The sequence below is a fragment of the Thunnus albacares genome, chromosome 20, assembly GCF_914725855.1.
Source record: "Thunnus albacares chromosome 20, fThuAlb1.1, whole genome shotgun sequence".
In the NCBI taxonomy this organism is placed as follows: domain Eukaryota; kingdom Metazoa; phylum Chordata; class Actinopteri; order Scombriformes; family Scombridae; genus Thunnus; species Thunnus albacares.
This window is the reverse complement of record NC_058125.1, coordinates 12,857,160-12,873,356: the sequence shown is the minus strand read 5'-3', so window position 1 is coordinate 12,873,356 and position 16,197 is coordinate 12,857,160. Positions and strand designations below refer to the sequence as shown.

The following is a 16,197-nucleotide window of genomic DNA, read 5'->3' as shown; positions in this document are numbered from 1 at the left end:
GAATGAGCCCCAACATCCCCACCACCTGCTGGATGTGAGGCCCAGACTGAACGCGACTCATGCAAAACAAGACTGGCAGGATAGTACAGAAGAGAGAAGAGGATAAAAAGTCTCACAGCACCTTATTCTTCTGCTGTAATGTTCTTCATCAGTACAAACCTCGGGGTCAGCCCGAGACGAGGAGGACCTTGTTAATAGTAATGATGAAGGTGGCAGACGACAGCAGCAGCGTCCGACTCCCCCAGCCTCTTCCCACCCCTGCTGCCATCCTGCTCTTCTCTCCAACTTCTTCCCTTTTCAGAGACATGAGGCACCTTGCTGGGTTGAACCGGCCGGAGAGGAAGACAGATGAAAAACAGCAGCAGACACTTTATCTTCCAGCAATGTGTTTTTAGCCTTGTAGGGTTTTTTTCTTTTTGTAAGTACCATGACACGAATGGGAAACACAGAATGTCGCAGGATTCTCATGAATACAGCACGAAAAGAGGGATTTGAAGAGGAGAGGGGATTTTTAGCAAATCACTTTTCTTTTTTAAACTCGATCCAGTAGTTCAAACCACCCCTTTGCCCTTCTTCTCTTCTTTAGGAAAATATAATTAATAAAAAATGGACAAGACAAAAAAAATATAAAAACAACAATGACCAAAAAATAAAGTTTTCAACTCTACTACAAAGCTTTGTTTGTTTAATTTATTGTTTTCATTAATTGTGCTTGCCTACAGTATCGCAGTTACATTTTTGCCCTGCACTGCGTGAAGTAACAGTAAGTAACCATAATGAGATGCAGAAATGTATCTTTCATTATACAAAAACAAGAGCACATTTAATTTGAAGCCCGCTAAGCATTTGCTATTATGTCATGCTGACAAAATGAAGTAATTACCTCCTAGGGGACTTTATGTATTCTCTTCACATTCTCATTAGCTTGAATTTGTCAGTGATACAGCTCTGCATGCTAATTTAAAGTGGTCACTAGGGGGACCCCTCTTAATTCACCAACCCCAGTGCCAACATCATGAGGCACGCAGCCCTTGTTGTGGCAGAAATGACTCTTTGGGTTAGTGGGACACTCTGCTTCCCCTTCAGGCAAGCATGACACCGCACTTGGTGGCTCAGTGACAGCACTCAAGATCAATGTACTGTTGGACGCACCGACTAGTCCTACGTCAATGTGTCAGAGTGTGTGGCCTAGTTTCCCTTTACTGCACCGCGATGGGACACACTCGGTCAGTGCGGCAAGCTGCTGTGGCCTTCTTAGTGCGAAATGGCGTAGAGTTGCTCGGCGCTGCGCACCAGTCGGTCCCGGTACTCCAGGTTGGAGTGGTTGCCTTCTGGGACCCCCTTGGTGCCGTAGAGGAGACCCCAGCAGCAGCAGGCGATCACTGCTGTGCTGTCACTGTCACCTGGACAGGAGGAGAGAGAGACAAAGCCACAGAGAGAGCAGCATGAGCAAACGTCCTGTGATGAAGCAGAATTTTATCATTTTAATGAAATCTTTTATATTTTGGCTTTTGCTGACCTTTAAAGCTGCTATAGTCAATATTTTCTAATGTTAACAATTGATTATATGACTACTTTTATGTGAAAGGGGTCAACTGTAGAGATGAGCCAACAGAATTATCACAAGACTGCAGTTCTACTCAGCTCTGCAGAGTTTATAGTGAGTTTTAGCTCTTTTTTTCATTTTCCACAACACTCAGCTGTAGTAAAGCAGCTCTAAAATCCAACCTGCCTGTCACCAAAATGGTAGACAGACAAAGTTAGTGTCTAGCTAGAGAACTAAGTGCAACATTTCGCAGCTAAAGAGACGAATATTTCCCTCAGGAGTTGGTGGAGACCAAAGACAGCTAAAAGGAGAGTGAATATTGGACTTAAATTCATCAGGTGGCCTGAAACACGACTCCAATTAATAATGTTGCTTGATCTGCTGGATATATAAATATGCAACTGTTCTCTAACATGTTCAACATATGATCTTACAGTAAAAAAAAGGAAGTAGCCAAAATTGTTTAAATTCAACAAAACATTTTGCACCGAAACTGTTCACACGTTTCATAATTTTAAAGACTGCTTGTTCAGTTAATCGCTATATCATACTTAATTTATCTAGCTTCTACAGACCTGCTTCTATCCTCCACACGAGGACCAATTACAGTTTAGACCATCACTCCACATGAGTAATATGTCTGAGCAAATGTGCACTTGATTTTTGGAAAAACCTCTCTTAAAACAAGACGAGGAATGTTTGTAGCAAAAATGCTAAAATATGAGACACCTGGTAGGAGATGTGCTGTGATCATCCAACTAAACCGGAAGTTTGGATTTAGATTAAAATGTTTAGGAGTAAGGTTTGTGATGGTGAAGTTCAGGCATAAAATAGAATATAATTAGGTTTAGGTTAAGATTTAAGATGTTAAAGATTCAGGTCAAGCCTTCCATGTCTTCCCACAGGATCTGTACAACTGCCAAACAGACATTTTCTTGTTTGAACCTCTGACCTCCATGGAAGCCCGCTCTGCTCATCAGCTCTTCCCAGTCTGCGCCTGCTCCCAGCAGGGCGTCGTACGCTATCATCGGAGCGTCGTGACCGCTGCGTCCTGCCCAGCCCGACAGGCTGAAGCTCTTGTAGACTTCATCTCTCTCAGCTGGGCCATAGGACTCCGGCCAATTCACAGGCCCCACCCCAGTAGAGATGCACCTCGTGTCCAGATACCTGGAGACAGAGGTAAGAGGTTCTTTTTCTCATTCTTTACTCGCAATGAAAACTTCTCAAATACATCCATACATGTTCAAGCCTGAATCTGATCTGAAATACGCAAGTGGACAACATGAACAACCTGTCAAACAACTTAACAGCCTTAGCAACAAAGACTACAGGATGGACGGCCGTTTGTGGAAATGCACAAACACTCTGATGTCATAGAAAGGAGGAAGTAGAGGTAACATTACAGATGAATCATTCATAGCAGGCTGAAGCCCTGGCTTTTGACTTGCAGGGAGAATTTTAACATGTTCACCTCAAGTTTTGGACTTTTGACCATGTTTAACATCTGACATTATAACAACAACTGGTGTATATGTGTCAAATTAAGGAAACAAGATGGCATTTGAATGCTGATTTCTTGTGAATTTAAGCAGAAAAGTACAATTTGTGTATTGATCTTATTGTTATCAGAAGCCATAGATTAGAATAAAAATTAGCATGAGGTTAACCTTGAGATTAAAATAGGTCAGATAGATGTTGCTGAACTTGAATGCAACACAACAGCCTAACCAAGCCAGATTTCAGCCGCTCATACCACTGCCACTTGTCACAGAAGTAGGCCCAGTCTCTCTCCGCCTCCTCAACGGCGTAGCCCCGAGCCTGAACAAAGGTCTTTGCTATCGGACAGGCCTCATTGATCAGGCCAAGACCCCAAGTCGTGATGGGCCTGCGCTGGACGGCATACGCTGTGAAAAGGGCCGACGCTACGGCTCCCAGGAAACCAGTGGGGTGAGGATGGGTCATCCTGCCTGTCTCCACAGCAACCGCCACCAACGACAACAGCTGATCAGGCTTCGGATACCTGGTGGGGACAAAGTATTGAAGTCCTTATCAGCCTTTGTTGGGGAGGATATTTTGCTGAAGTTCTCTCCATAATCATAATGAGGTCTATCACGTGCTGAGAGATGTGTTCTGCGTTCGTACACTATTCGACTACAAATTATGTACACTGTAATTACTTCTTTTCATGTGTTAATTGACTCCATATTATGTTTTTACTGGTTCTGGCCAGTGCTTTAACCCTGGACCTGTGTTATTTATTCGTTACTGTCTGCTTGGTGATCAAAGAATGTACACTAACTCCACTGTTGCATTCATTAAAAAATACTGTGGATAAGAGCAGCAGCTGTGTACCTCAACTGTAAATGTAAATGTGAAATGTTTAGTGTCAAGTTTTATACATGCCATTGGCTTTCTAAACCAACTTGCGTAGTGACTAAAATACATAATAATTCCACTTCACTTCTATATTGATTTTTCTATCAGACATCCAAACATCTTTTTTTAAATTATAAATGATTAAAATTGCATTTTGATGAAATTGCAACCTGCCTGAAAGTTTCTTTTTTCTACAACTAACAAACTGATAAATCCCTTCAAACCAATCCCCGACGGATTTCTCTCTACAACCGAATGTAACGAGTTTAGAGCTGAAACAATTAACTGATTTGTCGATATACAGATAATTAATCAGTAACTATTATATATGGATAACCGATCAGTCGTTCAAATAATTTTTAAGCAAAAATGTCAAATATTCTCTTCCTCCAGATTCTCCAACAATTGCTAGTTTCTTCTCTCATTGTAAAGAGAATCTCTTTGGGTTTTAGACTGTTGGTTGGACAACATGAGACATTTGTGGGCGTCTTCTTGGGATGAGGTCAACTGCAACCGAACGGCAACTTTTCACAATTTTCTTGCATTTTACAGACTAAACGATTGATTCAGAAAATAATTTGTGGATTAAACAAATATTATTAATGATTGATGAGTTTGCTAATCTCTTTATGCAATAAGACCAATCAATTTGTTGAGTCAGGAACTTTATTCACACTTACAGTCACTGTCTCTGTAATGCAGCGAGTTATTTTTGACTCTGACCTTAACCATGAAAGTCATGTCAGTAACATAAGTAGGGCAGCTCTATAACACTTGAATAACATGTTAGAAGTTAGAGGATTTGCATGTCAATCTGATTACATGTAACTCGTTCATTCATCTGAATCAGGTTGGACTACTGTAAAGTTCCCTTTGCGCCCTGATAATTTGAAATCTGTCACAACTGCCTATGTATCTATATATATATATATATATGTGTGTGTGTGTGGTTCATGTTTAATGGGTGGATCTGGGTTCCTTACTATCTTTGGGTCTGTGGGTGTAATGCAAGTAAATGTACAGAGGAGAAAGTGTTTTATCAAAATTCATTTACTTTCTTTCGTTCAGTGATATTAGTTGTAGATGTTTAGCACATTGGAGCCAATTTTGCTCATTTTATTTTAAAACTTTCAATGAAATGTTGTGAATTAAAAAAAAAAACACCTGTAAAATGATTTTTAGTATTTTAGGAAAGGTGTATACCACCCTGCCTTATTATCCCAGTGGAACTTCTAATGTGTGCCATCAATGCACGCATTAATAAAACCCTGATACAGAGACAGAACAGTTGCCATCTGCATGTGGCAAAGTGCAAGTGAAAGCTGTCTTTTTGTTTCTTTCTGTCTATTTATGTAACTATTAACTATACTGCTAAGAGAGGGTAAAGGAAACAAAAGAGAGAAAACAGAAAACACAAATTCAGGGTAAGAAAATATAAAAGACCCTCCCATGCGCACTCAAAAGGTCTGACTATCCTGCCTTGAGTCCAAAACTAAATCACAATCCCCTCCTCTTACTCTGACACTCTCTCCCACCCTAATAATTTTCACTGTCAAAACCAATTTGCAAGGTTATTCCTTTTCTCCACTAATCCCAAAACTTCAGTTATTGGACACCAAAAATCTTTCAAAAAGAGGCTTACAGTAAGTACAACTCAGTTAATCATTAAGATGCCCTGTACCTGCTCAAGAAAGCAATACTGCATAATGATTAAAAAATATAACCTGGAGGGTAATATAACATGGAGGGCAGACAGTGAACTGGATGCATTCAGAATACTAAGTTATTATATATTTATTGTGTGTTACCTCAGACCAATGCACATGGATCTCATGGCCGCTCCACAGCCTGTTCCCTCGGGGTTATAGGGCACTCTGAAGCCCCCTTCCTGCCCAGGCTTCAGCTGGGAGACTCCTAAAAAGGTTAAATGTGAGTGTGTGGGATCTCTGCTTCCATACCCATGTGTGTGATATTGAAAAATGAATGTATCCTCTCACCTAGAATGCTTGAAGGCCCTGGTTTCCTCCCTTCCATGTCTTTCATCGCCTCAACATAGCGAGCAGCCACCTCATGCAGGAGATCCTCCCCCATCTTCCCTGCGAGGGCAAGAGTTAATTTGTTCAAACTGCACATGCTGTCCGTATTAACATTTTTAAAGATGTATCAGATCTGTTAACAAGGCTGCTTGTTTGCCTTATCACAGTAAAGGTCAAGTTGAATTTCTACCATTTCCCCTCCACTTGTGTAGAACCGTAATAAAGCAGCAAATCAAGGCAAGACTGGAAATTAGATTTAACCTTTAGTTGGGGCTCTTGAGGAGGAGGGTGTGGTGTGTGTCCTGATGAGGCCTCATCAGAATGACACAGACTATCAGATCAATCCAATCAACTCCTCGATTAAAACAGAATGAGTGAAAGGGAGACAGAAACTAGAGAGAGAAAATTGGCACAATGTGATGTTGACCTCACCAGTCGCTAGTCCCTCAGCCGTTGCCAGATGCAGAACTGTGTCATCGCTCACCGGCCAGTCAGGGAGCTCGGCCTTGATGTTCTTCAGACCGCCGAGCTCCTTCAGCTCCTGTAAGGACAGGAAGGACGAGGGTAGACATTTTAGGTGAAATACTCCTTAAGCAGCAGGTTAGCTTATCTCAACCGGTAAGTTATGATTCAGTATAGAGCTAGAAAATGTAAAAATGATAACAATATGATAACAATAGTAACATTTAACTCCTCATCACTGTCTCAGGCCCCTGGAAACCCTGTCTAGGACCCCTCGATGTTGGTCCGGCACTTACCTGGTGAATGGCTGGTCCCGACTCGTTGTACTCCCACAGCTGGTTCCTGTAGCCCAGAGCATCACCAACACCACTCAGCAACATGCCTGCCTTATAGTGCTCCAGTGTCGCACTTCCACTGAGACAAAAGACACAGAGAGATACTATTTGCACTCTTATAACAAACATATGCCACTTTGCAGCAAACTAAGAACTCAGGAGGAACCCTCAAATCAACAAATTATTATAGTGAAATCCTCATGTCTGTTTTTTTTTTCACTAAATAAAAAGGAACTGTACTGAAGAGACACTCTTGTTAAAGTTTTACCATGTTTATTCAGTTTCTTCCCTACAGTTATTTTGCACATTTTTAACAAATGTCATTATAAAACTGTAAAAGGTATTATTTTGGATTAAAAGAACACCTGTAACACCACTAACGCTATCTTTCACTTAATTAAACAACTACTACTAAGCATACTATGTGGTACTATGATTTGTAGTATTTTTGGAAAGGTTTCACAGTAGAAAAAAGACCAATATACTATAATAGAATTTTTAGAGATAGGTTCAAAGTCATTTAAACTTGGCCAATAGCCTATATATGTGAGCAAATATTGTGTTTCAAAAGTAAAAAGTTATGTAGTTTTTTTTTCATATCTGCAGGTGTGACACTATTTGTGCAGGCAACATGGGAAAAAGGAGTAATGTTAATAAAACATAAGTAAATAGATATACATTTATATATACATTTGTATTCAAATAATAAATAAATAAATAAAATGATGTTTTTGGTCATTTTTTACAGATTTCTATCATTCTACCATCAGTCATCTCAACTCCGACCTATCATAACTCCGAACATTAGTCAAACATAAAAACGAGTCGACTTAAACATTACGCTTTCTCTGGCTTGATCTGGACCAACAGATAGGGTAAAATGTTTGACTTGCTGCAGTGAATCCTTCCTCCATACAGTGGCAGCCTCACCGGTCCATTGCAGCGCGTCTCTCCTCGAAATCAGGCTTCAGTAGGCGGTCACACACACAAGTTGACACCGGGGCTGCAAACGGGACACTCACTGCTGCTTTTTGTTGCGAGTATTAGCGCAGTCTCAAGCTCAAACAAAGTCTGCAAACACCAGCGTCCATTGACTAAAACTATTGCACATTACTTCCAACACCGAGCCAGCAGCTTGAAGGCGTGCGGGCTAAAAAAAGACGCAACAGCAAAGCAACTTTAGACGGCAGCTCTCCAGCTGGCAAATGGAGACATGACAAAACAAATGGCAAATGTTTTTTGAATCACCAGGATAATCATTGACTTGTTCCTATATACTCACCATTTTCATATAGCTGCACCGCACATATTTTATTTGCATTAATCTGAGTGCTATTGTGTAAAAACCTAAATGCAACAACTCCTAAACTACAACTATAAAACTCTGAATTAGTAAATTAATGTTTTGTCATTAGCATGACTAGGTAATTATCAATGGCCAATTCACTATAATGAATACACATTCATTTTAAAGCACTGACTGGCAATACAACTATTGTATATCTATTGATACTTAAGCTAGCTAGCTCTGGTCTGTGAAGAGTTAGCAAATTAGCTACTTTCCTTATTTTATTAAATCTGAAATTAACCTGTTATGACAACATTTGGTCATATTCACTGCAAATAATAGGTAAGTTCGGACCTTAAAAAGACAGTCTGGCAGCCCTGTACTAATTTAGTGCCTTGAGCTAAATGCTAGTGTCACAGTGCTAATGCAAGAAGGTAGGCTATACTTTTTACCATGTTCTTGGTTTAGCATGTTAGCATGCTAAAATTTGCTAATTAGCACCAAATACAAAGTATGGCTCTTTTTGAAGGCATTTGGTCATACCGACTGATGTTTTGACCATGAGGTCGGCCTATATGAGAAGTCAGGGATTAACAAACTTATGCTTCATCCTTAGAGGTACATGAATGTCTGTACTGACAATCCATTCAACAGTTGTTGATTAATTTCACTAAAAAACACAAATGTCAACCCTAATGTTGCTAGAGGAAGAGTCAGGGAACCATGAATGTATGTACAAGCTTATGTGTCAGTCCATGTAATAAAAATTGAGATAGCTTATTTCACTGGATAAGTGAAAACTTTGACTCGCTGGAGATGCTAAAGGAAGAATCCAGGGTTCATCAAACTTGGTAGGATTCATCCCTTGGGGACCATGAATATCTGTACAAACAGAGTGTGGGCCAGGGGGAGCTTTAAAATTAAAATTAGGCTATTATTGATGTATGATTCATGCATGAGGGTGATTTATCACTGATTCACTTTAAATAAAGATACCAGCATGCATGCTATTCTTGCCATCACCATCGAAGTGTGGTGGTGCAATATCATAAACTTGACTCACTTTAACTCAAAGATCAGTAAAAAACAAACTTTCTTATTCCCACTCAGTCTGCGCATTACTTTGCATTTCTCCAACTTGTCCTTATTCATTTCTCTCTTTTGTAGTGAGCATACAGATATGTCAAAAAGAAAACAAGGAAGCTTACTCAGAAATGTACCCTAAATTTCTCCCCCGATAATCAAAGTTAGCTCCCCTGAAAGCCACAGCATAGTTCTCACCCTGTTTACAGAATTTCATGGCAATCCATTGAACAGTTGTGGAGATAATTCAGTCTGGACCTAAGTGGTGGACCAACTGACCAACTGATATTGCCATCCCTGGAGCAACATGGCTATAGCATACAAAAAAGTCAATATTAAACGTGTTCAGCATTACTTTTGGGGTTAGGCATGTGTTTGGTGCTGGTGGGGTTAGGATAAGAATTTAGTTCATGTTCTGCATGTCCACTATTGACTGGCACTGGCTGGTTTGGCACCGGTTCAGTAGAACAAGTCACTGTGCCCACGATTTTAAATGGTCTGGCATTGTTTTAGCTTTTTGGGCCAGGAAACAATTTGATGAAAGTAGCAGAAAGCTGCACAGAGCAGTGTTAATTTTGGTCAGAATTGGCCGGATCCCCGGGGCTCTGGTTATTTGCCATTCTTTTTGACACGCTATAATTAGCAAAAAATAGTCTTGTCCATTCCCCTTTATCTCTCATGCTCCTCACTTGCTGTCACGGACGAGTGACTCTGTCTGTTGTCTTTTTGACCAGATGTTGAACTCTGTGTAACCCATGGCTGGATAATGCAGACAGTCCCTCCTCTGCTCACTTCCTGCTGGCACTGTCATCTCTACATCCAGGTGGGATAAAAACGCTTTCAGTCCAATCACTCTTGAATAAAATGAAACATAAAACTTTTATCCAACAGTTTCCTCCAACATAATTACCTCCAGTTTTGAATTTTAAAAGTCAGGACACAGGACATACACTGTCAGGGTAAAATCCCAGTGATCAAACTATTCATCAGACATACCCTAAAAGTAGAAAATGTAAGTAAAGAATAAAGTATAAGTGAACTGAGAAATGGTTGTGAGTGGCATTTTAGTGGAAATTGCTCTATTCTAACAAGCAATGAATATAATTAAATATTGATCACTCTGTCAGCTATAGCAGACAACTGTACATTCATCTTACAATCGATGCTAGCAAATGTTGATCTTAACATACAGTGTACAGGTTAACCATTTGACCTATCCAGTTGAGCTGTATTTAAAAAAAAAACTCTTAATTAAAAGTATATCTGAGAGCTTCCATTACACTCTTATTCGCGACAAACATTTAATCCATGCCAATGAGCCAACATGCACATCACCAGAGCCCTGATAGTGGCACACCTAAGTACAATACAGCTATTAATAATATTAGCTACGCCTGTGTTTGACAAGTCAAATTATAATAGGAAGGTCTGACATTACAGGACAAACTAATTTCTTCGATTGTATCTTAATACAATACTCATGTGCCCATACGCACATCAAAAGAGTTACTGGTCACTGTAGTTGTTCCTTCTGTCCATACTTGACTTGAGGCTGGGCACTGTAGTTTTAAGCAAACACTACTCAAACAGGAGTAAATAGAGCATTTGCTGGGGACTATTTTCTGCCATGGATTTGGTGCTTTAGTGAGGTACTTTCAGCAGCAGGACTGTATGTGGGATTGACTCAAAATAAACTACAGTGCCAAAGTTCATGTGTTATAACCTGGCTCAAGTGGCCACAACAAAAGGGAAACACACCATGTCAACATTTAAACAAGATATTTTATAAAATCCAAATTAAACCAAATTAAAGAATGAACTAAGTATAAAAGGCATGGAGTGTCAATACCAGTAGCATCAGTGGTGTATGGTGTGCATGAGCGTAAGATGTGTGTGTGCATTGTGAGGTGCAAGAAATTAAAGGATAACAAAACTAAGGCAACATAACTAAACCAAACAAAAACAGGTAACTGGAGGGGAGAGAAGAGAACGACACATAGAGAGAGTGCTGCCTCAGCTGCAGCCCAGTGTTAATAACCTGGCCACACCAAGGGCCCTAAGGTGACACCAGTTGCCCTAATGAGCACCTGAAGAAACAGAGCAGACAGGTAAATCCTAAAGCCAAACACAGATGACACCATATGGTAATGAAGGAACATGTCACCCAGTGAAACAGTGTGGCTCATTGATGTGTTTTTAATAGTTTCTGGACAACTGTAGAAGTCACTGGCACAGAGGAGCTTTGGATACACAGGTAATTCTGGTTAGGATCAGTTTATTGTTGGTTTTCTTTTTTTCCATAGGAATTGGGATATTATAGGTAAACTTGGAAAAATCTGACCCACTCCTTTAAGTTGCCTTTAAGCAAGGTGTCAACATTGATCTTTTCATATATAAACATTTTAAATGGGCCCATATTTATTTTCTGATGTAATGTGTGCCATAGCTGGTCCCTGTCAATGTAATTATGATATTGTTGTGAGATAATAGAATTCTAGAACTCAACTTTATGACATAGTGTTTATTACATCACAATAGAATGGATTAAGTTGCCTGTGATTTCTGGATTCTGGACTCATTTAGTTAAAAACACATTGCAGAGCCTGCAGTTTTTCCTTGAAGACGAACAGTTTTTTTCAGAAATACATATTTCTGCAACAGACAATCACCAACTTATAGCTGCTTCGTAATTTACAGTTTTACAGACCAATTCAAAGGTAAGTCTTTAAGCCTATATATATTATCATTCTGCATAATGTAGTCTATAATTTATCAAACAATCAAGTTTATTTATCACATGTAATCATATAAAGTACAATCACAGTGAAATGTCCTGCCAGTTCCTTCAATTTGTGCAATAAAGAGTTCAAATAGAAGAAATATTAATAAATGTATGTGTAGGATTAGTACTTGGTATTGAATTAGTCTTGTGATAGTGTCAATGGACATGTTGAAGGTATTTTTTGCATATTTTAATCCAGAAGTCATTATTGGTGATAAAAGATAAAAGTTTGTGTAATTGGACAGAAGTTTGTTTGAGTTTGCAATTTTATTGATGTCCAAATGGGGGTGGTGGTTGAAGGTTGTTATTGGATGTGATGGTTTTTGCCTTGATTACATGCTTTAATTGGGTGTATTGTAAGTATTGCCTCTCCCCAATACCATACTTGCATTAACTGTTGGAAGGTAAGATGTGGTGTAGATGTGTTATGCCTTTTCCCTTCCATTTGGTGCTTGTCATGGGTGATTTGTTGACAAGAAAATCTGGGTTGTGCCAAATGGGTGTATGTGAGCTAGGTGACATTATAAAGTGTGTCATTTTATTGCCTTTACACCAGGCTGACAGAGGTGTGGCTATTATAATGTTTTTGAAGTGTTTCTGCATTCTGTTTGTTCTATATCCAGCCATGAGTGATGATGGTGGATTTTGTGAATCCATTTCGTAATATATTGTAGTTGGTTGGCCAGGTAATATTACTGGATGTTTGGTGCCTCTAGCTCCCCTTGAGTTTTTGATTTTTTTGATGTGGTTAGTTCTTTTCTGGGTTTTTTGTTTTTCCAATGGAATTTTGTTATGAGTGTTTCTACTGCGTTAAACCATATGACTGTGGGTTAGACTGGGATCATTGTGAATTTGGAATTGATTTTTTGTAATATCTTTACAGTAGAGTCTCGGCCCATGATAGATAGTGGTTATGTCACCCAGTGGTTTAAGTCGTTGAGATAAAATAATTCTGACAGTATTGGGGATATTTTTATACCTAGATATGTGATATTGCCTGTGGTGAGGGAGAAGAGTAGGTTCTGAGGTGTAATATTCTATATATGCTGCAACAATAGTAAAATAGTTGCTTTTTGAGGTTAGAGTAGGCACTTATGATTCTGATAACTTCATTACATGATTTATTTGGATTTTGTAGAAATAATGGTATGTCATCTGCGTAGAGACTGATTTTGTGTGTTATGTTGTTTGTTGTGATGCTGGTGATGCTGTTATTTTGCTTATTATTGTGACTAATGGTTCAATGAATAAGGCAAATAGTGACGGTGAGAGTGGACATTTGGCAGTGTGTACTGTTTGAGGAATGTCTGCTTTTAATGACTCCCGTTTGATCTGGGTGGAGGAGAGATGAAATTGATTGATTCAATTCAAATTGTTAATACCTTACTAATGATTTTAATGTCTGTGTTGATTAATAATAGGGGCTAGCTTGAGCAGAGGGTTGGGTCTTAATTTGGTTTAAGTAGTACTGATATGAGTGCTGTATTCATATGTTGTGGGATGGATTTTGATCTCTTTATATCATCTGCCATTCTGGTGAATAGAGGTGAAAATGAAGTGCTTATAGAATTCAGCAAGGAAACCATTCAGTCAGGGGCTTTATTGTTTGCCTTTTTTTGAGTGCTTTTTCATATCCTATTGATGTTAGTGGAGTATTCAAGACATCAGCCTGATGTTTGTTTAGTGTAGGTAATGTGATTTTATCCAAAAATATCTAGGCTATTTCTGATTATTTTTGTTCTTTTGTCATTTTTATATAATTTACAGTAGTATGTTTTGAAGATATTATTTATGGTTTGTGGGTCCTCGGTGATATTCCTCACTGAGTCTTCCTTGTTGATATGATTGATTTTTCTTCATTGCCTTTGAGTTGGGTAACTCAAAGGCAAGTTGGTTTGCTAGGTGTCTGCCAGATCTATCATTATGTATATGTATGTATATAAATGGTTGTAGCATAGCCTTTGTTAGTAATGTTGTCAAGTTGAAATTTGGTTTCTCTGATTTCTTTCTGAGTTTGTTCAGTCGGGTTGACTGCATAGGAATTGTGTAATTGTTTGATTTTCTCCTCCAGTTTGTTTTCCTGTTCTTGTTCTTTCTTTTTCTTATGTGATGAGTAAGAGATGATTTTTCCTCTCAGTATTGCTTTTGACATTCCCCAGAGTAGTATAGGTGAGGTATTTGGAGAGTTGTTTGTTTCCAAGAAGTATGTCCACTCTTTCTTCAAGTATGTGTCAAATCTTTGTCTTGAAGTAATGATGTGTTAAAGCACCATCTTTGGGTGGGCTTAGTTTTGAGTTTTTTGTTTGAGATTAGATTGGGGCAGGGTCTGAAATAGTAATTGGGTGGATTGTGGTGTCAGATATATTGATCATCATCAAATTACTGGTTAGGAAATTGTCAATTCTTGAAAATGAATTTCAAGAATCTGTTGATCTGTCATGTGCTGTGTTGATGACTGTATTAAAGTCACCTCCGATTATGATAGTTGATGTTGAAAAATCCTGTAGGAATGTTGGTTCATCCGTATTTTGGCCATAGATGCTTGCAATTGTTACACTGTTGCTGTTAATTGTTCCATCGATATTAAGATAGCGTCCTTCAGGGTCAGTGATGGTGTGTTTATGGATTATGGTACTTTTTTATAAATCAAAATTGAGACTCATTTCTTCTTTGAGTTATATGTTGGGTTTTAACTTCTTGTGTTCAATTTCTGATAATTTGGTTTCTTGAAAGTCCTCCTGACATAATGCTCAGAAAGGGTGATAAGTCTGAAAGGTGCACCCAAACATCCGTTAACCTCTCCTTCAGCTGTTTTTGCTTGCTGGCTGCCGACAGCCTCAAAGCAAGCATACGTTGTTTAGCTCACTTGCTACAGAAGCAACAGCACTTGACAAGGGGGTAGGAGGACACTAAATCATTTTTTTACACTGTACACATAATCACATATGCTTACTTTGGATAATTTGGATGTGATGTGATGTATGATGTGATTTTTCCAACGATATACATATTGTGTGTAAAAACTGCTTTTTTCTGCTCAAACTTTAGCTTATTTGTGTCTGCTTGGATTTGAAAATTCAGTTTAGTCGACTTCTCGGCCACTCCCATAATCATTGACTTAAAAGGCAAGCCTTCAGGGTCTATTCTGTATATCAGCTGCCCCACCAAGTATAAATAGCACTGACTAACTGTAGCCCCAGTTTGTGTCTATCATGTATAACTGCTGGTAGTGTTAGCAAGCTTGATAATTGACGGCGCAAAGACGACGGCGTACATGAATTAGAGATTTATTCTGTATCTGTGGCAGTAAACACAACACAACTGTTCTATATTCAGGGCTGATGACGGTAACATTAAATATGATAAACAAACAGCAGCTATGGTTATGCAGTGGTCAGTCGGTATCCCCTGACCACCCACATCACATACTACATAGCCACGCTTCCTACAGTAGTTGCTCCCCAGTCATCTGTTGCATTTTTTAAATATGCTGGGAGCAGAATGTGAGTGTGTAGTTACCCTTTAACATTTATGTTTTGTAAACTTCTCTCAAAGCCACAAAGCAAATTTTCATTCATTTTACTTAATGTTTAGAAATGTTGATTGTTCCCTCACCAAAATTCCAATGTTTCAATGTCTGATCCTTTTAGTCACAATGGATGGAAGAGGAGACGGAAGCCACAATGGTCGAAATCGTATGTACTTGGTTCTTCGTTTCACACAGACATCTCTGATGTGTGGTCTTTCCAAAAGCAACAAGCTATAAATTGATTTCCATTTTAATTTCATGAATAGTAATGGTAACCTAAATGTCTAAATGATCTCTCAGGTCCAATTATTCCACTGCCTTTTTTGCCAAGAGGAGATCGGCCACCAGCAGATCAGCTTAACCTGGTACTGATTGCCTGGATGGACTTTCTCATAAATCATGGAGAAGAGTTGGGCTTTGGCGTAGTGCTGGGTGTGTTCCAGGAACCAGAGAACCAACATGATGCTGACAACAATGTTAACAATAACAATAATAACAACAACGACAATGGAGACATCAACAACTACAATAATGACAATGACAATAATGAAAATGACAACAATGACGGCAATGAAAACAATAATGACAACAATAATGTCAACGACAACAACGACTGACAACAATGATGACGATGGCAACATCAACAATCACAATAATGACAATGACAACAATAACGACAACAACAGTGACAAGGTTGTGATTAACTTTGTTAACAACAATGTTGATATCAATGACAATCGTAATGAAAACGCAGAAGATG

At 39.0% G+C, this 16,197-nt stretch overlaps 1 protein-coding gene and 1 long non-coding RNA gene across 2 annotated transcripts; one reads left to right on the top strand and one right to left on the bottom strand.

The window, feature by feature from the left end:
* Nucleotides 1-650: 650 nt before the first annotated feature.
* Nucleotides 651-7,894, bottom strand: adprh (ADP-ribosylarginine hydrolase). The gene is made up of 8 exons (XM_044337240.1): nucleotides 7,686-7,894; nucleotides 6,717-6,834; nucleotides 6,391-6,499; nucleotides 5,920-6,018; nucleotides 5,731-5,836; nucleotides 3,300-3,566; nucleotides 2,499-2,713; nucleotides 651-1,403 (listed from the first exon to the last, which is right to left on the bottom strand). Exons 1-8 carry the CDS (start codon nucleotides 7,691-7,693, stop codon nucleotides 1,255-1,257), a joined length of 1,071 nt encoding a protein of 356 aa, XP_044193175.1. The 5' UTR covers nucleotides 7,694-7,894; the 3' UTR covers nucleotides 651-1,254.
* Nucleotides 7,895-8,061: 167 nt separating this feature from the next.
* LOC122970891 lies at nucleotides 8,062-15,959 on the top strand. The gene is made up of 4 exons (XR_006399345.1): nucleotides 8,062-8,385; nucleotides 9,861-11,843; nucleotides 15,559-15,603; nucleotides 15,738-15,959. It is a non-coding gene; the product is annotated as an uncharacterized LOC122970891 (long non-coding RNA).
* Nucleotides 15,960-16,197: the final 238 nt, after the last annotated feature.

Excerpts from the sequence above, each read along its gene's own strand:
- adprh (XM_044337240.1), bottom strand. Across the intron at positions 6,019-6,390 it reads GGCTGAGGGACTAGCGACTG|GGAAGATGGGGGAGGATCTC; the intron begins GTGAGGTCAACA and ends TTGCCCTCGCAG. Across the intron at positions 2,714-3,299 it reads TTCTGTGACAAGTGGCAGTG|GTATCTGGACACGAGGTGCA; the intron begins GTATGAGCGGCT and ends CTCTGTCTCCAG.